Source organism: Armigeres subalbatus, chromosome 2, assembly GCF_024139115.2.
Source record: "Armigeres subalbatus isolate Guangzhou_Male chromosome 2, GZ_Asu_2, whole genome shotgun sequence".
Lineage (NCBI taxonomy): Eukaryota > Metazoa > Arthropoda > Insecta > Diptera > Culicidae > Armigeres > Armigeres subalbatus.
Genome location: NC_085140.1, coordinates 361,249,267 through 361,271,354, shown reverse-complemented (window position 1 = coordinate 361,271,354; position 22,088 = coordinate 361,249,267). Strand labels below are relative to the sequence as shown.

Below are 22,088 nucleotides of genomic sequence, written 5' to 3'. Positions count from 1 at the left end.
CAATTTCAATGCTTGTTGGATTTATTTAATTCTTATAGCAGATTTATGACAGCAATCACCAAGACTAGATGTTATGTTATATTGGCGTTCTTATTGCTATCAATAAACCTTTCATGAATCTGCTGAAAAGAGAGAGCGTATTAAGTCATATTCTCAAAACTCGATCAAAGCCATAATTTTTGGCCGTAATGTGCTCGAATAAATAACCCCAATATAAATATTTGCATTGCAACGAGTTTATTACGGTGTTCGATGAGAGCAACGTTTTTCTGTTCGATATGCATGATGGCCATATTGAAAATAGTACAGCATTTCCAAGTCAGAGAAATTCTTTACTGAAATTCACTTTTAGACAATATTTACACCTCGTAAAGGACCTTTCAAGCAATTGGTTTTAATTACAAATATATTGGCGAGGAAAATCAATAGATTAAGTGGATATTTAGGATATCGATGTTATAATTATGTCCAATTTTATGGCCCAGAACTACAGAATTTTGTCGGCGCATAGTGCCCAATCTCATTTTTTTACTAGGTTTCACAATAAAACTGAACGCGCAGTTCGTTTAAATGAATATACTTAATGAAAAAACCTTCATAAATACATTCTGTTGTTGTCATTTTCATCTACAATCCATTTTGTTATTATTTTTCTGTGATGTTTTTTCTTTCTCTTTTTCAAAGCAACCTTTTTGACAGCTGCCGCAGCCAATTTCCCTTTTTTGCGGGTGGCTTAAAAAGGGTTTCCAAATACTCTTATAATCTTCTAATAAGTGTATAAACTATATATATAGTGGTTATCAAGAGTGGGCCACTTGGTCATATCTTACTCTTATAGTGGTCATCACAAGGTCGTCGTGTGGTAGCGGGTTTTATTGTGAGTTCTTATAATTTGATCTTGAAAACCATTCAAAGAGAGGAATAAAGCTTAAAATGTTACTTGGGTTATTTGCTTCTTCCTTCTTATTCGTTCTTCCTTTTTCCCTCTTCTGTTTTTTCTTCTTTCTTCCGTTTTCCTTTATCTTTCATCCTCCATTCTTCTTTATTTTATATATCATCCTTCTTCCGTCTCTTTTTTCCTTCTTTCTTTCCCATATTCTTCCTTCTTCTTTCTTCCTATTTAATTCTCTATTCTACCCGCTTCCTTCTCCATTGTCCCTTCATCCTTCTTCCATTTTCTTTCTTCCTTCTCATTTCTCACTTCCCCCATTCCACTTCACACTATGCACTTCGCGCTTTTCATTTCTCACGTTAAAAGTGATAAGTGCGAGGTTAAAAGTGAGAAAAGAGAAGTGCTAAGTAAAAAGTTCGACCCCTCACTTTTCACTCTTCACTTCTCATCTCACGCTTCTCATTTCTTACTTCTCACTTTTAACTTCACTCAGGGAGAAGTGTGAAATTTTTGGCAAGAAATGAGCAGTGAAACGCCTCACTTTTCGCTTCTCACGCTTTTCTTCTCACCACTCACAGTGAAAAGTTAGGCGTCTCTAGTCAGAAGCTAGAAATAATGAGTGAGAAATGATACTTCTTACTTATTATTTCTCGCTTGTCCTCACTTTCGCAGAAAGGTTTCTCATTTTTCACATATCTTTACGTCTTTCTTTTTCTTACATCTAATTATTTATTTCTCACTCCTCAGTATTTATTTCTCACTTCTCAATTATCATTAATCACTTCACACTTTTGTTCGACCAAATGACATGTTTGGCTTTTCTTCTTCTTCTATGACTCTTTATTCCAACTGGAACTTGGTTTGCTTTTCTATTAAGTGTTCTATTAGCATTTCCAAGGGGCCCTCTTTAGCCGTGCGGTAAGACGCGCAGCTACAAAGCAAGACCATGCTGAGGGTGGCTGGGTTCGATTCCCGGTGCCGGTCTAGGCAATTTTCGGATTGGAAATTGTCTCGACTTCCTGGGCATAAAAGTATCATCGTGCTAGCCTCATGATATACGAATGCAAAAATGGTAACCTGGCTTAGAAACCTCGCAGTTAATAACTGTGGAAGTGCTTAATGAACACTAAGCTGCGAGGCGGCTCTTGTCCCAGTGTGGGGATGTAATGCCAATAAGAAGAAGAAGAAGATTAGCATTTCCACAGTAATTTATTGAAAGCTTTCTAAGCCCGCCAATGCATGAGTATGTATCTTGTATGGCAAGTACACTGCCCACAACTGCCCTTCCGAGCCTCTTGAAAGGAGGCTTCCGAGCCTCTTGAAAGGAGGCTTCTGAGCCTCTTGAAAGGAGGCCTGAGCCTCTTGAAAGGAGGCTTTGAGCCTCTTGAAAGGAGGCTTGAGCCTCTTGAAAGGAGGCTTCCGAGCCTCTTGAAAGGAGGCTTTGAGCCTCTTGAAAGGAGGCTTCTGGAGCTGCTTGAAAGGAGGCTTCCTAGCCGCTTGAAAGGGAGGCTTCCTGAGCCTCTGAAAGGAGGCTGAGCCTCTTGAAAGGAGTTTTGAGCTCTTGAAAGGAGGCTTCTGGAGCCTCTTGAAAGGAGGCTTCCTGAGTCTCTTGAAAGGGAGGCTTCTGAGCCTCTTGAAAGGAGGCTTCTGAGGCCTCTTGAAAGGAGGCTTCCTGAGCCTCTTGAAAGGAGGCCTGAGCCTCTTGAAAGGAGGCTTCTGAGCCTCTTGAAAGGAGGCTTCTGAGCCTCTTGAAAGGAGGCTTCTGAGCCTCTTGAAAGGAGGCTTGAGCCTCTTGAAAGGAGGCTTCTGAGCCTCTTGAAAGGAGGCTTCCTGAGCTCTTGAAAGGAGGCTTGAGCCTCTTGAAAGGAGGCTCTGAGCCTCTTGAAAGGAGGCTTCTGAGCCTCTTGAAAGGAGGCTCTGGAGCTCTTGAAAGAGGCTCTGAGGCCTCTTGAAAGGAGGCTCTGAGCCTCTTGAAAGGAGGCTTCGAGCCTCTTGAAAGGAGGCCTGAGCCTCTTGAAAGGAGGCTCTGAGCCTCTTGAAAGGAGGCTTGAGCCTTGAAAGGAGGCTCTGGAGCCTCTTGAAAGGAGGCTTCCTGAGCCAATTGAAAGGAGGCTTCTGAGCCTCTTGAAAGGAGGCTTCTGAGCCTCTTGAAAGGAGGCTTCTGAGCCTCTTGAAAGGAGGCTTCGAGCCTCTTGAAAGGAGGCTTCCTGAGCCTCTTGAAAGGAGGCTTGAGCCTCTGAAAGGAGGCTCTGAGCTCTCTGAAAGGAGGCTTCCTGAGCCTCTTGGAAAGGAGGGGCTTCTGAGCCTCTTGAAAGGAGGCTTCCTGAGCCTCTTGAAAGGAGGCTTGAGCCTCTTGAAAGGAGGCTTCTGAGCCTCTTGAAAGGAGGCTCTGAGCTCTTGAAAGGAGGCTCTGAGCTCTTGAAAGGAGGCTTCTGAGCCTCTTGAAAGGAGGCTTCAAAGCCTCTTGAAAGGAGGCTTCCGAGCCAATTGAAAGGAGGCTTTAAGCCTCTTGAAAGGAGGCTTCCGAGCCTCTTGAAAGGAGGCTCTGAGCCTCTTGAAAGGAGGCTCTGAGCCTCTTGAAAGGAGGCTTCTGAGCCTCTTGAAAGGAGGCTTCTGAGCCTCTTGAAAGGAGGCTTCTGAGCCTCTTGAAAGGAGGCTTCTGAGCCTCTTGAAAGGAGGCTTGAGCTCTCTTGAAAGGAGGCTCTGAGCCTCTTGAAAGGAGGCTCTGAGCCTCTTGAAAGGAGGCTTCTGAGCCTCTTGAAAGGAGGCTTCCAGGCCTCTTGAAAGGAGGCTTCTGAGCCTCTTGAAAGGAGGCTGCTGAGCCTCTTGAAAGGAGGCTTCCTGAGCCTCTTGAAAGGAGGCTTCTGAGCCTCTTGAAAGGAGGCTTCTGAGCCTCTTGAAAGGAGGCTTCCGAGCCTCTTGAAAGGAGGCTCTGAGCCTCTTGAAAGGAGGCTCTGAGCTCTTGAAAGGAGGCCTGAGCCTCTTGAAAGGAGGCCTGAGCCTCTTGAAAGGAGGCTCTGAGCCTCTTGAAAGGAGGCTTCCAAGCCTCTTGAAAGGAGGCTTCTGAGCCTCTTGAAAGGAGGCTTGAGCCTCTTGAAAGGAGGCTTCTGAGCCTCTTGAAAGGAGGCTCTGAGCCTCTTGAAAGGAGGCTTCTGAGCCTCTTGAAAGGAGGCTTCTGAGCCTCTTGAAAGGAGGCTCTGAGCCTCTTGAAAGGAGGCTTCTGAGCCTCTTGAAAGGAGGCTTCTGAGCCTCTTGAAAGGAGGCTTCTGAGCCTCTTGAAAGGAGGCTCAAGCCTCTTGAAAGGAGGCTTCCAAGCCTCTTGAAAGGAGGCTGAGCCTCTTGAAAGGAGGCTTCTGAGCCTCTTGAAAGGAGGCTTCCGAGCCTCTTGAAAGGAGGCTTCCTGAGCCTCTTGAAAGGAGGCTTCCTGAGCCTCTTGAAAGGAGGCTTCTGAGCTCTTGAAAGGAGGCTTGAGCCTCTTGAAAGGAGGCTCTGAGCCTCTTGAAAGGAGGCTTCTGAGCCTCTTGAAAGGAGGCTTCTGAGCCTCTTGAAAGGGAGGCTCTGAGCCTCTTGAAAGGAGGCTTCTGAGCCTCTTGAAAGGAGGCTTCTGAGCCTCTTGAAAGGAGGCTTCTGAGCCTCTTGAAAGGAGGCTTCTGAGCCTCTTGAAAGGAGGCTCTGAGCCTCTTGAAAGGAGGCTTCCGAGCTCTCTTGAAAGGAGGCTTGAGCCTCTTGAAAGGAGGCTTCTGAGCCTCTTGAAAGGAGGCTTCTGAGCCTCTTGAAAGGAGGCTTCTGAGCCTCTTGAAAGGAGGCTTCTGAGCCTCTTGAAAGGAGGCTTCCAGAGCCTCTTGAAGGAGGCTTCTGAGCTCTCTTGAAAGGAGGCTTCTGAGCCTCTTGGAAAGGAGGCTTCCTGAGCCTCTTGAAAGGAGGCTTCTGAGCCTCTTGAAAGGAGGCTTCTGAGCCTCTTGAAAGGAGGCTTCCAGAGCCTCTTGAAAGGAGGCTTCTGAGCCTCTTGAAAGGAGGCTCTGAGCTCTTGAAAGGAGGCCTGAGCCTCTTGAAAGGAGGCTTCTGAGCCTCTTGAAAGGAGGCTCTGAGCCTCTTGAAAGGAGGCTTCTGAGCCTCTTGAAAGGAGGCTCTGAGCCTCTTGAAAGGAGGCTTCCTGAGTCTCTTGAAAGGAGGCTTCCGAGCCTCTTGAAAGGAGGCTTCTGAGCCTCTTGAAAGGAGGCTTGAGCCTCTTGAAAGGAGGCTTCTGAGCCTCTTGAAAGGAGGCTTCTGAGGCCTCTTGAAAGGAGGCTTCCGAGCCTCTTGAAAGGAGGCTTCCAGCCTCTTGAAAGGAGGCTTCCGGAGCCTCTTGAAAGGAGGCTTCTGAGCCTCTTGAAAGGAGGCTTCTGAGCTCTTGAAAGGAGGCTTCTGAGCCTCTTGAAAGGAGGCTTCTGAGCCTCTTGAAAGGAGGCTTCTGAGCCTCTTGAAAGGAGGCTTCCTGAGCCTCTTGAAAGGAGGCTTCCTGAGCCTCTTGAAAGGAGGCTTCTGAGCCTCTTGAAAGGAGGCTTCCGAGCCTCTTGAAAGGAGGCTTCCGAGCCTCTTGAAAGGAGGCTTCCGAGCCTCTTGAAAGGAGGCTTCCGAGCCTCTTGAAAGGAGGCTTCCGAGCCTCTTGAAAGGAGGCTTCCGAGCCGGTCTAGACAATTTTAGGTTTGGAAATTGTCTCGACTTCCCTGGGCATAGAAGTATAATCGTAGCCTCATGATATACGAATGCAAAAATGGTAACTTGGCTTAGAAACCTCGCGGTTCACAACTGTGGAAGTGCATAATGAACACTAAGCAGCGAGGGGGCAATGTCCCAGAGGGGAATTTAATGCCATTAAGAAGAAGAATCGATTCAGCCAAATGGAATTCGGATAGATGACTTCCGCCAAAAATCTTTCGGCCGAATAACTTTCGACCAAACGATCCTTTCCCATTTCTGCCAAATTGCAATTGCTCCATACTACTATTACCGAATCATTGCTGAACATACTCTCCTGCAGCACAAGTATACAAGGACCCGTTAATCATGACCTATCATGTATCATGGCACTAAAAAATTGTCGAGATCAACCGGTTTTTAAGCTGTTATAATCGAACATAAAAATTGACAAAGCAATTAGAATGAGGAAAAGTAATCCTAATTACTGCAAGAATGGTGATCTATCTGTGTTTTCTCGTTTTATCAAACGTTTCCAAATGCTATACATTTTATTCTGGCAAACGCAAACCCAAAACCTCTCATGGGATATACTGGAGCCCTCTGCTTCATTCATAAATATTTGGCCCTCCCGTTCCTTGACATTTGCAAGGACGTTGCCGGCAGTGGTTTTTCTTCCCGACAGGGGTTATCCATAGTAATGTAAGGAAGTTATGCTACTCTCGTACAATATTCAAATCTTTACCACCTACAAGTTTTAGAGAATCTCTTAAAGCAAATGTTAACTCATAGAATGATACAAAGAAAAATACTATTCCGCAGATTTGCGCAAAATGCTTATCATATCCCAAAATAGATGTGAAAATAAGCTTTGAAATAAGCTCAATCCTTCATGCGTGTGATTTCATAGTTAGAAATCAGGTTGAACAACATTATGTTTTCGCCATATATTTTACAAGCAAATAATAAAAATAACTTTGATTTGCTATTGGGTCGACATGTAGAACAAGGTGCAATTTTCATCCAATCGTCATAAAATTTTGAAGAAAGTCATTTCAAATACAATAGAAAATTATAAAAATACTTTCAAAGCTTAATACTCAAGTATTTTCTTCACTTTTTTCCGCCTTGGCATTATTGTGGCTCTTCGCTTTCTCTGCCGCAACTATTCAGGGTAGCCCTTCCACCAGGCTCGCGGCGAACTTCAGTATTTCTTGTTGATCGCCTTTCTTGTTGTCGCCTTTCCTCAGAGATCTCTGTAGTAGTCTTCCTTTTTTGCGGTACCGGCTTGGTACTAGCTCCCTTCAACTCGGTTGCCAAACCGACCTTACTAAGCATTAGGGTCGGTCAAGTAAAGAGCCGAATCTTCAATTCGGCCTCTTTCCAGACCTCCGCCGCTTGGCTTACTGCTTACTCTTATTTCTTTTGCTCGGTAAAGAGGCGGATCTTTCATTCCGCCTTATTTCTAGCCTCCAGCAGAGACCTTCATTCTTGCTTTTCCTTCACGACGATGTTGCAGAGGATCATCACTTCTTAAGGTCTATGCCGTGTTTTCCGCGGTTGTCTAGAAAGGATATGATTAAATGCGTGATGTCCGTAATCCCCTCCATTTTCTGGCCACCGCTCTTCTTGTCATAACTTTGTTGATAACCTTGGTCAGGGTAGACTCCTCTATCTAGATGTCGATAACTTCCTCTGCCTTGCCACATTCTTCTTTGTCGCTATTCTCTGTGACCAGTGGGGCGACCTATCATATGAATAAAAACACCCAACTCGTTGTTTTAAAATTCAAGTATGGTATTTTGTAATGTTTTCGTGATAAATAGTTCACATAAATGTTTATTTTTGCTGTATCCACTCACTGACTGCCATATGCCCTTAAAATTTGTCGAGTTCATAATTTGACCGCACATAACGATTTTTACTTATCATTTCCCTTTCCCAGAAAACTAAAGCTTTGTACCCCATGCACTGAAACTGTGATAACGTTTAAAATTAGCTGCGCCGCAGTATTCTTTCGGTAGTGATTATAGTGAACCCGTGAGCGGGAAACAGTCCGGTTATGCATAGACCGTCGCCAGTGAAGCTGCTGCTGTATGCACGCCAGTGAAGCTACGCCCATTGCGGAAGAACCGGGTGACCTGAAGTAGTGAAGTGGCCGCACCGCGAACGAAATTCACCGCCCGGAGTGCGTGTGTGGTTTCAAGCATTTCGTTATTCGACCATGTCGGAGCATGAGAACAAATATCAGGTCTATATCTATCTGAAGGAATGCTTCATCGACGTTCCGGTTCGGGAGGGCGACACCTGCGAAGATCTGTGCACCAGTTTGTGCCAGCAGTACGGGATTGGGCCGTTGGTTCAGCTGCTGTTGGGCCTTCGGATACACGACGAGCCATGGTTCCTGGCGCCGAGCGCCCGGCCCCAAGCCGGCAAAAAGTACGACTTTCGCGTACGGTTCAAGGTGAGTGTCTAGTTTCATTTATTTTAGTGGGGTGATCGGATTACAAGATTTTTAACGTGATACATGTACTAGAATTGTTTTTGAGAAGTTCAAAAGTGAGGTTCTCTTTGTTTACTCACTATCACTCTCTTTCGATGACGATGGGGCTACTTTTGAATTTTTTGTAATTTCAGTAGCTAGATGAAACTATTGTTATTCACGTTCTTGCTACAAAATCCGTAGAAAACATTAGAAGCGCTTTGAGCTTATGGAGACCGAAAGACAGAGTAAGCAAAGAGAGCCCCTCTTTGAATTTATGACCTATTAAAAAATCATAGGATAAGAAAATTCTTATTGTGTGTACGCTGTTTTGTTTGGAAAGCACTGCGCAAATTACACCAAAGCCTATGGGGCAACATTCAACAACATTATTCTGACCCAAATAATGTATAGGAAACAATGATGCAAAACAGCCCAATCGCTCATACTTTTTTCTAAGTTATTATTATGATTTCAATTTAATATTAGTTATGCATTACCGAAATGTAGCGCAAAGATTTTTTTTTGCCTTTATTAGAGAGACTTGCAGCCCTAGCCCAGCTCGTCTCTAAGCGCAAAGATTCGATTTCCACTGAAATGCAACGATTTATTGTTCTTTCTTTTGTTTTCATTTTGTTATTTTGGGTGTAGTTATTTTGACTAGGAGATTATTGTGGTATGCAGCTGAACTTGTTAATTTAGTGTTCGCACGTTGAAATTTCGTTCGGTATTTTGGTTCATGGTGATTAAAACATAAAAAAGGCTCAGTCTTAAAAAATCATTTTAATAAAGAATAAAAAAGCTCCAGTGGAGCATTTTGAAACTTCCTTCCTTGTGCAAAGATTGCAATGGTTTATCGCAATGGCAGTTTTATATTTGTCGAAGAAGAGGGTAACCATACATATGTGAGCTTCGTAATCCCATTAATACCATAATGGCTCTTTCATTATTCAAGGCAAACTTTGTAATTTCGTGATAAAACACTCTTCCATGTTGAGTTTAGAAGATGCATATTTATCAGAAATAATTATATACACAGATATTAGTAAAGGAAGTAATACGAGTTTTAATGACTCATTTAGGTCCAAAACAAGTGAAACTCATTTGTGCTTTTGAGAATATGTACAGTGATTATCAAATTGATTTGGTTACCCTACTAGCAGTTTAAAACATCCACATCAAGCTACGAGTGTCGGTCTTGCGTTCAATGAATTCGATTGTGATGCGGTAAACGTTTGTCGAAATGTGAAGGCCGATGTGGTTCGTAGGATGTTAATCGCGTGCATGCATACTACTCCGACAGCCTTCCAATAATGCTGTGGCGGTCGGGATGTGGGTAATTTTGGTCACGGGTGCATTTGCTTTTGATTAAACGCGAGACGGCGCAGTTTTATGCTGCTGGTAAATTATGCGTAATTGCGTCAGAGTTCACGCGGGAGTAATTATGCAGTTATGGCTCTGTTTATAAAGCAATTTACATTTGCATTTTGTTTTTTTTTTCTGCTGGCGTTCGCCACACACACAAGTATGTGCACTTATAATTCATTTAAATCCTTGATGGTAGAGCTTCAACGTAAGTTTCGTTCAAATACCAAAACTATTTCTTAGTTGTTGAGCGCGATATCATCGCGTTCTTAATGCAGTAATTTATTCTCAAGGATACTTTTTCAACAGTTTAGTTTCAATTGAAATTTTTCTGAACCTTCATCACCACCATCCGTCATCCACCTGATCGATCAGCCTTGCTCGCTGCGCACCTCGCTCTCTTCTGACCGTTGGATCGTTATTGATAACCATTTTCACCGGGATATTGTCAGACATTCTGGCTACGTGCCTGGCACATCGCAATCGTCCGTTATTCGCGGTGTGAATGATGGATGAATGAAATTCGTGGCTCATTCGCCTCCTCCATGTTTGTTTTTGTAGAATGGAAATCTGCAAACAGACATTGACGAATTTATTGGCAAACCGGGCTGGCAAATTCTGCCCGGCTAAAACTACCCTTTTATAGGCCGTTGGTTTCCCTGGTACAGCCTTTCAGAATGACTTGAGGGAGAGGCAGGCGCGACTGAATTAGTTGCTTACTTGTAGTTGTTGCCGCTGTTGAGCGCGATATATGCGTTGTAGCTCTCAGGAAATCTTAATCGTAACCGCCAAAGCTATACTTCATTTGCACGAGACACATCCTCTGGAATAGGTGTTCTCGCCGCACGCTCTTGTTAACATTGACAAGGCAGAAAGCACAGCGTCCGCTGTTTTGTCGACTCCAGGGTACTCAGGGCATTGCGGCGAAGATGCGTGCCCAAACCTTTGAAGATACTTTTCAAAGCCTCATGGCCTGATAAGAACTGCGTCAAGTGAACTATCTAACTTTCTCGCGCTCTCCAATAAGCCAATCCAATACACATGATCCATCTTTCCTCAGTGGCAACGTCTCAATCCTGTTGCCATCGGACAGTTGATGAAGTTCTGTCAGTTTTACGGGCATCCCTAGGGTCACCAATGTCAAGGCACTCGTCATCTGCGCATTCTTCTAGTTTTATAGACATTATCCCCACAATGACGTACGGCACATCTGAAACGATGCAATATGCGCTAATAACCTTCAGGTACATATGCCTGTGGGCGCTCTCCATGCCGACTTGCGTTTTTAACGACGATGAACTCAGTCTTATGGTGTGCCATTTGTAAGATGTTTGTGCGCATCCACTCTTTTTTGGTCGTTATAGCATGAGATGCAGTTAGCTCGACCTCCTCGTACCTCCGTTTCCCATACACGGCAAGCGTGATATCATCTGCCAAGTCTACTTGTTTGACCCCTGGAGATAGTCTAAGCCTCAACACTCCGTCACATATAGCGATCCACAATACTGGGTCCATGATGGAGCCTTGGGGTACACCTGCAGTGGTATAGGCGTTCTTCTGATCTACATCGATATCGTAGAGAAGTACTCTATTTTTAACGTAGCTTCCAACGATCTCATCTACGGGTCGTACCTTTGGTGTACTCTAAGCCTGAAGAATATTGAAAAGGCAATTACCTTCCAGCTTGCCGTTGAAAGCATTTTTTACATCTTTGGTCACCAGCGCACATTAGCGGGTACCTCTCCTCTTCCGTTGGATTGCCAAAACCGTACTGATAACTTGACATACCATCCGCACCATCTTTGTACGGAGTTAGTCTGTTGAGGAAAATAATATCAAACAACTTTCCAGTCGTGTCGATTAGGCATACTGACCTCCTCCATGTACCGTTTTCCATCTGTACCCTGGCATATATGGTATGCATTACTTATACTGCGATCATGGTTAACTCTAAGCTGTATGAGCAACTACTGTTGTCTTGTATTTCTCTACATATAAAACACATTGATATCGCGCTTGGCGTTCGCCTGTGATAAAAGGCTGGTACGAAATAATTATCTCGGGTACTTATTCAGAAGGACGTATGTGATTTTGTAAACAAAGATTCATACATCGATTTGTCCAGTCTGATGGCACTCCAACGCAAACCAATACAACAAACAGGTAGCCGAAGCCTCCCTCTTCGGCTCGGAGAAATCAACAATTGAATCTTTGTTTACAAAATCAGGGTTACCACGCCTATGTAATGAGTAGGAGGTTGAGGGTTTGAGTCCCTCCAAGACACGTGGATTCTTTTTTGCAAATTTAGTATCAGGTTCTTACGGAATGCTTTGATGTTCGTAGACAATTTCCGCTTCACCAATTCTGTTCCAATAACTTATAACGTTTCAATCGTTCTCATAGATCATAATGTTCCAATCGCTCAATGGGAAGATTCCAAACTTCGGTACATAGAAATGCAAAGTGCTGTAAGCCATATTGGCAACAGCCAAACGCGCCTCCTTCTTCGTCTTCTTCTTCAGGGTTTGAATCCAAAGGAGAATGAGAAAATCTCTCACTTATCATGGCTATATACACTCTCGATAGGTAGCATACCGTGAGAGACGTTTTTCGGGTGCTGTTACGATAATGAACTGCTTCGGAGGGCTACAACCGATGAGAAATTTCTTTCAATAAGCCCCAATTGCGGGGGCACCGGTTCTGATGCTGCATTTCAACTTGTTTTACACAGCTGTGCGAAAAAATATGGTCCCAACATGACATGAGCGTGAACAAAGCGTTTTATCAAACCCCATCGGTGGAGGCCGCCTATCCGAATCAGTTTTTTTTCCAACTTGTATACTGCCGCTAACTGCAAGTCGAGCACATCTGTATATGGGCCTCTGAGCTCTTGAAAGGAGGCTTCTGAGCTCTTGAAAGGAGGCTTCTGAGCTCTCTTGAAAGGAGGCTTGAGCTCTTGAAAGAGGCTTCCTGAGCTCTTGAAAGGAGGCTTCTGAGCCTCTTGAAAGGAGAGGCTTCTGAGCTCTGAAAGGAGGCTTCCGAGCCCTTCTTGAAAGGAGGCTTGAGCTCTTGAAAGGAGGCTTCTGAGCTCTTGAAAGGAGGCTCTGAGCCTCTTGAAAGGAGGCTTCTGAGCCTTCTTGAAAGGAGGCTTCTGAGCTCTTGAAAGGAGGCTTCCGAGCCTCTTGAAAGGAGGCTTCTGAGCTCTTGAAAGGAGGAGGCTCTGAGCTCTTGAAAGGAGGCCTGGAGCCTCTTGAAAGAAGGCTTCTGAGCCTCTTGAAAGAAGGCCTGGAGCCTCTTGAAAGAAGGCTTCTGAGCCTCTTGAAAGAAGGCTTCTGAGCCTCTTGAAAGGAGGCTTCTGAGCCTCTTGGAAAGGAGGCTCTGAGCCTCTTGAAAGGAGGCTTCGAGCCTCTTGAAAGGAGGCTTCCTGAGCTCTCTGAAAGGAGGCAGGCTTGAGCCTCTTGAAAGGAGGCCTGAGCCTTTGAAAGGAGGCCTGAGCCTCTTGAAAGGAGGCCTGAGCTCTTGAGGCCTGAGCCTGAGCCTGAGCCTTCCTGAGCCTGAGCCTGAAGTTTTCCCGTCCAGCCTGAAAGGTTTGAATGTTATCGAATATGAAAGGGCTCTCCTAGTCTCCAATATTTCGTTTGTAATTACAGCAAGTCGAGCACATCTGTATATGGGCCTCCATATACAGATGTGCTCGACTTGCGGCTAGCGGCAGTATACAAGTGCGATATATTTGTTTTCATGGCTTGCTATGATTCGAAGAGGTTTTTGCCTCTCTTTTATCGTTGTTCGTTATATATTGAGAGCGATTTCTGCAAACCCTGTTCTTCTTCTCATTGGCATTGAATCCCTACTGGGACATTGCCGCTTCACAGACCGAACCGGTAATCGAATCCAGCCACCTTCAGCATGGTCTTGCTTCGTGGCCGCGCATCTGAGGAAGGCCCCTAACGCTTGCTGTTTGGAATTGGAGGCAAGATGGTAGAAAATCAACTTTCACTTGTTTCCATACCACCGACGCAGTACCTTCCATGGCCCACTTGTTTCCTCGCAATTTAGTTAGCTTTCTTGATATTTGCTTCTATATTGTCAATCCGGAACAAAGTTAGTACACTTTTTATACCGAAATTAGATTTTTCTCCAGATACAGAAAAGTTACCCAACTTCAGAAGTAGTGCGCTGGATTCGCCTAAAGATGCGCAAAACAACGCATCAATTAGTTTGACAGATAAAACCTCCGAAGAAAGTTCGATTCGGAAGTCCCGACTTCCGAATTCTAATCTGGCGCTACGCCGACAATATCGTTCTTGCTTTCACCGTCCAAATGGTCCCCAAGATACTGAAAGTTTTCAACATTCTCCACTGCTTGTCCGGCTACCGAAAAATTGGAAGGGGTTGATCATGTTGACATGTTTTGGTCTTGCTGACTCTTCCTTCTTCTTCTTCCATGGCTCTACATTCCCTCGAAAGGTTCCTTTCAAGAGGCTCGGAAGCCTCCTTTCAAGAGGCTCGGAAGCCTCCTTTCAAGAGGCTCGGAAGCCTCCTTTCAAGAGGCTCGGAAGCCTCCTTTCAAGAGGCTCGGAAGCCTCCTTTCAAGAGGCCTGGAAGCCTCCTTCAAGAGGCCTGCAGCCTCCTTCAAGAGGCCTGGAAGCCTCCTTCAAGAGGCTCGGAAGCCTTCAAGAGGCCTGGAAGCCTCCCTTCAAGAGGCCTGGAAGCCTCCTTCAAGAGGCCTGGAAGCCTCCTTCAAGAGGCCTGGCCTCCTTCAAGAGGCCCGGAAGCCTCCTTCAAGAGGCCTGGAAGCCTCCTTCAAGAGGCCTGGAAGCCTCCTTCAAGAGGCCCGGAAGCCTCCTTTCAAGAGGCCAGCCTCCTTCAAGAGGCCTGGAAGCCTCCTTCAAGAGGCTCGGAAGCCTCCTTCAAGAGGCCTGAAGCCTCCTTCAAGAGGCCTCGAAGCCTCCTTCAAGAGGCCTGGAAGTCTCCTTTCAAGAGGCTCGGAAGCCTCCTTTCAAGAGACTCGGAAGCCTCCTTTCAAGAGACTCGGAAGCCTCCTTTCAAGAGGCTCGGAAGCCTCCTTTCAAGAGGCTCGGAAGCCTCTTTTCAAGAGGCTCGGAAGCCATCGCACTAATAATTTGTAAACACTCTTAAAGAGATAACGTTAAAAAATTGTGATAACAAAAATTTAAGTTTCGCGCGTATTTATTCAGAATTTAGTCCTCGCTCGCGCGGAAGTGGTGCGGATGTGATTTTATAGATACGCATTCAGCGCGGACAACATTTAAGGTTCCGCGTAACCACCCTGAATTTCTTCTTCAGCTGCTGGATACAATGACAAATGTTGCTCGAAGCGCATCTCCTTGGTAGCCGGAAGCTCTAGTAGATGTGTACTTCCGGAGGGAAAGGAAGCTTGCATTCCTGTCAGTAAAACGCTTAAGACCATCCAATGGGATCTATTTCTTTCATTTAGTTACGCAAAGTACCAACTGGACGAGCATTTATATTGCTTTATTATTCAGCATTTAAGATAACACATACGTTTTTTCGTTGGGTTTTAGTACTTATGTAGACTGTCCTTATTTTAAATTCATGATTAGAAAATAAATTAGCTTAACTTTAATTTATTGAACGGCTACTCAGTCTTGCACTTATTACAACGAGTTTTTTATTTACCCGACGTTTCGACACGGGGATTGTGTCTTTTTCAAGACACAATCCCCGTGTCGAAACGTCGGGTAAATAAAAAACTCGTTGTAATAAGTGCAAGACTGAGTAGCCGTTCAATAAATTAAATTAAAACGTACAGTCGATCCATAATCAGTAAATTAGCTTAACTTTGACTGACTACGTATATCCATGGTTGCTACACCGTGATGGACCAGAATCAATGAAATTGCACAAAGAATCAACCGAATGATTAACTGGGATTATTGAAGCATTATCAGTGTGCAAGTTTCAGTTACTCAAATATTCAAGTGATCAATAATGGCGCTGGCCACGTCCTTGTATGTAGTCAGTTAGAAAGAGACATATTTGAAGACCGTGTTTACCTCTGCATCTCCACAAAAACCACAGGAAAGATTATTAGTTAGTCGGTGGGCATCATTGGATCTGGATTCACTCTGATAAGCTATGTGACCATGCCATGTTGGAAAATGATTTCAACCAACTATGACTCGGCCACACAAAGCAGAAATAACTAACTTCCTGCACACCGAGCAGAAAGACTACCAAACACTTATCAATTGATTTACTTCGCGACCGCACAAAGCACAACGATATCAGATCGTACGAAGTGTCTATGAACTGAGTATGAACACTAGAGTGATTTAAATTTTGACTTTTTCACTTCCATTGACTGAGCACGAGCAGTTTAAAGTTTGTATGAAAATTAATATGAAAACAGTAACTTTGTAGAAAACCGTTCCGCAACGTTGCCCATTAAGCTCTAAAAATATATGAAAACGTTGGAAAGATAGGAAATTAAGCACGGCAATCGATTGTCTTTGTTACGTATCGATTTGATAGCTAGAAAAGTTATTAATAAAATACTGAATCGTGGGAAATTTAATTCAACACGTAAAAGAATAACGTCAATAATGAGCATTTTTGTTTTCCATATAGGTTTACTTACAAAAGTCACATCGCTTCGCAACAACAACAGACTTTCAAGTTAAGAAGTGTTCTATGAAGTCGACGCGCTGATTACATTCAAGGCGGGCACATTCAAATTACATCTAAATTAGCTGAAAAATTAGGAAGTGTATTAAAATGATAAATACAATAGTTTAAGCATAGGAGAGCAGAACAGTCAAAATTTAAATCACTCTAATGGACACTCCCCACCATGCATGCCTGGTGGCATATTAAACTTGTTGAGGATCGCGTTTCGGACGACTACAAACTATTTAGGATCTCACTTTTTTCGACCGGAGCAAAGCGCAATACAAGAGCATGGACCATGCCGAACCAAATAAATATTTTTTCATATCTTCGCGACGAATATCACACGCACTGTAATTACTTGACCGATGGCCATGATTACAGAATGAATTACAGAAATATGTGCCTTAATATAATATCTAGAGGAAATGTTCCGTTTTCCATCTCACTGAACATATATTCATCTCATCGCAAAACAAAGAAATACAGCACCAATCTTTTTGCTAACATGCGTGCTCACTGGTGAAAATCACAAGAATAAAAAACAAACCAAATTCCTTTTTATTGATTTGTTTTTGATGGGATGGAAATAGGAGCTATGAGTTGAAGTGCCGAACCGTTCCCCTATATATGTAACACAAAATTGGCATTTGTACGACCGCGCATCACTCAAAAATAGACAGCCCAACTTTTGCAAATTCATATTCGTTTCCTTCTTCTATTTACGGTGAAACTGGAAATATTTCAAAATCTAAATCCAATCTCTTCGATGAAATGGTTTCTCGTACATTTTGTATGGGAATTTCAAATCTTGATCATTTGTATATATAACACGAAGTTGGAATTATCAACCGATAATGGAAAGATCGATATGTGCTAATTTTTGTTTGTGTACTTAACTAATAGGAAACATGTTATTACAAAACCGTAAAAAAATAAAATAATTCTGAAGAACTAATTTGTTTCCTTGATGAATTATGTACGCAGCAAATTGTATGAAAAAATATAAATTTTTAGCGAGACAAAGTTCGCCGGGACAGCTAGTTTATGTATAAATGATTTCTATCAAATACTTTAAAAATGTTCTTTTTTTCCTTTGTCTCGACCTCTAGATTCCCAAACTATCCAACCTGAAAACGCTGGACCGAGCCCTGTTCAACTACTACTACTACCAGTTGCGGCACGACCTCCTGCAGAGCAAAATCGGCGAAATCGCGTACGACGAGTACAAGAACAAAATCCTGGGCTACGTCGTCAACGACATGTACCGCAAGATGGTCGAGGATGGCGTCAGCGTGAGCGAGCTGGAGCGCACCTACAAGGAGTACATCCCGCGGAAGATCAACAAAGAGCACTCGCTGCTGTTCTTCAACTGGGCCCGGTCCAAGGTGTTTAACTCGCTGAACCAGATCCGACACAAGGACCACGATGTGGAGTAAGTTGGGTCGAGATATCCGAGTAATATGAACGTCACAATTTGCTGATTCCGCTTTTCATCCTTAGCTATGTAAAAAGTGTATATATAGACGATATCGATAACATTGCGCCGTGCTACCTGTACGAGGAATACAGCTGCAGCATACCGTATCCGCGGGACGATGGCATAACGAAACCGGGAAAGTGTAAGGTCAAGGTGAAATTCGTCCCGTACGGTCAGAGCCGGTCGTCAAAAAGTGCAAAGTCGGGCAAGAATGGGCAAAAAGTTGACAGCGAATCGCTGCCGGGACTGAAGGTGTTGTATTCGCAGGAGGTTTGTGTCTTATTTTTTCTTTCCCACTTGTCAATGCATCACATATCCTGTCGTTTTTTTTTTAATTTCAGTGGAGGCACGTGGCGAATATCGATGAAATTTTTACTATACTAGTAGATAAACTTACGGTGGATATTTCACTGAAGGATCAACCGAATCTGTACTCAATAGACTTTAGCAGTCAGACTGAATTAGAATCGTTCGTAACGTGTTTAGCTGGTTATTATAGGTGAGTTTCTGTGCGTGGCAGATAAGACGCATATCCGGAACTAATTGTATTTTTTTAGATTAATGTGTAAGTGGACTGTGTATCTGTGTAAACCCCATCTGTCCTCACCAACCTTGAATAGGCTGACGGAGCTAAAATGCCATGGCCCTATCGGGTAAGTAGATTATTTATGTTTGTAGTGTTGGATTTTTACTTCGTATATATGGTAATGATCACACCCCGGTTTTATTGCCTTGAGGACCTTCTCGTTGCGGATGTCAGATTTTCTCCCAATTTCATATACCTTGCATAAACAAATTTTCTTGATATTTAAATTTAATTTAATTTAATTAAATTTAAATTTAAATTTAAATTTAAATTTATTTAATTTAAATATATATATAAAACCAATCTATGTATGTATGTTCATAACTACTTCTGAACCACTTGGCCGATTTCACCAAATTTGGTACAGACATTCTCTATCCTCAGAGGAAGTTAACAAAGGGGTGGGATGGTCATGTAGAAAAGGGGAGGGGTGGTGGGAGGGTTTTGTTCAGAAAACGAACAATTCTGTGTAACTTTCAACTCCAGGACCGATTTCAACAAATTTGGTACAGACATTCTCTATCCTCAGAGGAAGTTAACAAAGGGGTGGGATGGTCATGTAGAAAAGGGGAGGTGGTGGGAGGGGTTTTGTTCCAGAAAACGAACAATTCGTGTAACTTTCAACTCCCAGGACCGATTTCAACCAAATTTGGTACAGACATTCTCTATCCTCAGAGGAAGTTAACAAAGGGGTGGGATGGTCATGTAGAAAAGGGGAGGGGGGTGGGAGGGGTTTTGTTCAGAAAACGAACAATTCTGTGTAACTTTCAACTCCCAGGACCGATTTCAACCAAATTTGGTACAGACATTCTCTATCCTCAGAGGAAGTTAACAAAGGGGTGATGGTCATGTAGAAAAGGGGAGGGGTGTGGTGGGGGGGGTTTTGTTCAGAAAACGAACAATTCTGTGTAACTTTCAACTCCCAGGACCGATTTCAACCAAATTTGGTACAGACATTCTCTATCCTCAGAGGAAGTTAACAAAGGGGTGGGATGGTCATGTAGAAAAGGGGAGGGGTGGTGGGAGGGTTTTGTTCAGAAAACGAACAATTCTGTGTAACTTTCAACCCCAGGACCGATTTCAACCAAATTTTGTACACATATTCACTACGAGGAGGTAATCATATGGGAGGGATTTGGGAAAGGGGAGGGGTCTGAGGGAGGGTTTTGTTTAGAAAACGGGCAATTCAAAGTAAATCATGAACCCCTGTACCGATTTCAACCAAATTTGGTACACACATTCTACATCATAAGGAAAAGATAACAAAGGGGGTGGGATGGTCATTGGAAAAAGGGGAGGGTATAGGGGAGGGGTTGTCTTTGGAAAACGAGCAATTCAGTGTAACTCCCAACCCCCAGGACCGATTTCAACCAAATTGTGTACACATATTCACTATGAGAAGCCGATCATATGGGAAGGTAATTTGGGAATCGGGGAGGGGTCTGATGGGAGGCTATCGTTCGGAAAACGGGCAGTTCAGTGTAACTTCTGAACCCTGTACCGATTTCAACCAAATTTGGTACACACATTTTCTATCCCTAGGAGAAGATAACAAAGGGGGTGAAATGGCCGTTGAGAAAAGAGGAAGGGTAAAGGGAAAGCGGTTGTCTTTAGAAAACGGGCAATTCAGTGTAACTCCTGACCCCCAGGACCAATTCTAAGCAGATTAAATGATTAAATCATTCAACTCTATGATTAAAGATTATGATTAATGAATTATAATTTTTGAAAATGATGACTGATAATGATTAATGATTAAATTCATTTTGACAATAATTAACGATTATGAATAATAGATGAAAAAACCGTTGGATTATGATTAACGATTACCGATCGTGATTAAATGTTGACACACTATGTGTATGGTTAATGATTAACGATCGATATGATTAATGATTGATGATTATGAATGATCAAATTGCATAGTGATCCATAATCGAGTAACCTTTATTCCAAATTTTAAAAGGTATGATAATTATATGATAATGATTCAAGATTAATAAATAAAAGCAAGGTATGCAATGATCCAATGTTCCAGCATAACTTCTGTACCCTTGCCCGATTTCAACCAAATTTGGAACAAACATTCTTTTTCTTAAGAAGGCGAAGATGACAGGGATCGATCAACTCAACACTTCATCGAAATCATGGTTTGCCCAGAGAAAAGCAATGATTAAAGTGTTTCCTTCTGGACGGTAAATGTGATCATTTCTTTAAAAATAGACGTTTTTCCGGAATAAGGCATCGGTGTATGTTTTTCCTTCTTTAGAAATAGACGTTTGCCCGGAAAAAGACGATTTTGGGTTTGAACCCCTTTCAAAATCAGTCAATGTTTTCAAATGTAATCTACCTTCTTTTAATCAAATGATGAAATATCAATAAGAAAACACAATTATCCTTTTGACCTATTCCAATTCCGATGGTGAAAAAACTGCGAATTAAACTGGCAACTCTGAGCAAGGCCGGGTACATAAAGCTAGTATTTAAATAAATATTAACATAGTACAAAACCCTTACAATTTTGCATGCTATGTATGCAATTCTGTATAAGAAGAATATTAATGCCACGTTTACTTTTTGCTTATGTTCATCTTTATAATCTTTATTACGAATAAACGGAAAACCAATGAAAATGAGTGGATGGATTGAATGGATTAAATGCATGGACTTAAATCGCAACTTACTTAATTTTTCAACATTGAGTCGGGAGTCCAAATGTTTGCACACAAAGCCTCATTTGATAGTATGATGCAGCTTATGATATTGTAGGTTCTGCGCATAAAAAAATCGCTCGTGTGATTGATCATTGTTTGCGTTGCGGAAAAATTTCGCTCAGCCCCGATAACGATCATAAAAATCGTTATTCAATTGCATTCTGTTTTATCAGCAACAAGCATGATAAGACTTTTATTGTGATCTTTTCAGTTTATGATTTATTTGTTAGCAAAAAAAAGCAACACTAGAAGAGGAGACTATTGTCATGCATCAAGTTTATCCTGAAACTTGCGCAAGTGAGGACAATCGAATTGGCACATTATTCGCTGTACGAATGTTTTCAGGTAGTCACTCAGTTCAATGAAGCAATGCGAAAAGTACGCTCGTGGCTGTATTCAGACAAAATGCGCGTGATTTACGATTTAGGCAGGGGAACTGCTTCTGGAATTCATCTCATGGCTCCGATATTCATCTCATCAAAAACAAAGCAACGGAAAGCAATTTGATTTGTTCCTTATTTTTGTGATTTTTTTCAGCAGTGAGCACGCATGTTGACAAAAAGAAGCAACGAAATTTGCGCTGTTTTTTTTTTTTTTGTTTTGCGATGAGATGAATTTATGTTCAGTGAGATGGAGATCGAGACATTTCCCCTATGTCCAAATTAGATGCTGTAAGTTATCCAAATCACCCTGGAGCTCAAACCAATTCGTTTGCCAAGCCATCTGGGCCCGGTACAAAACCAATAGCAACCGATTGTGTCAATATAGGCCCTCAGAGGCCATACACAGGATTCACGGTTATCACTCGAGGACGCGCGCTGTTGTATTTTGTACAACACATGTGAATTTTCGGCTGTCATTGTTTACCTAAGTCAAATATCGGCATGAAACCAACGTGTACTCCTCAAATCACTTACCATGCTGCCCACAAAATGGTTCCGGTCATTTTTGGCCATAATTGGGTGATCACGGGGAAATTTACTGAAGCGACCTCCGGGAATCCGATGATTCGTAGCGATAGTTGAAAGTTTTTACCATCATGTTTGGCCAAATACATCGAAAATTGTAAGATTTAGAAAACTAGCATCCTCTACAATGTCGTTCAAGTGGTCAGAACTATCATGATAAAGGTAAGTTTAGTTTGCAATTCATCCGCTTGGCGGTGCTAATGTATGAGACATTATTTTTTAGGTGAGATATCTCGGAATCTGATAGATTTCGAAAGTTACTGCCTTCTA

General features: G+C 42.8%; 1 protein-coding gene across 3 annotated transcripts in view; it reads left to right on the top strand.

Annotated features, from left to right (window-relative positions):
- LOC134212995 (tyrosine-protein kinase hopscotch) overlaps positions 1-22,088 on the top strand; it is a 105,447-nt gene that overhangs the window by 65,103 nt on the left and 18,256 nt on the right. For all 3 annotated transcript variants that reach the window (XM_062691422.1, XM_062691423.1, XM_062691424.1), the window contains exons 2-6: positions 7,515-8,033; positions 17,183-17,505; positions 17,574-17,820; positions 17,892-18,049; positions 18,108-18,203. In XM_062691422.1, the coding sequence (XP_062547406.1) occupies positions 7,794-8,033; positions 17,183-17,505; positions 17,574-17,820; positions 17,892-18,049; positions 18,108-18,203 (1,064 nt within the window). In that variant the 5' untranslated portion in view covers positions 7,515-7,793. The remainder of the gene's footprint in view (positions 1-7,514; positions 8,034-17,182; positions 17,506-17,573; positions 17,821-17,891; positions 18,050-18,107; positions 18,204-22,088) is intronic.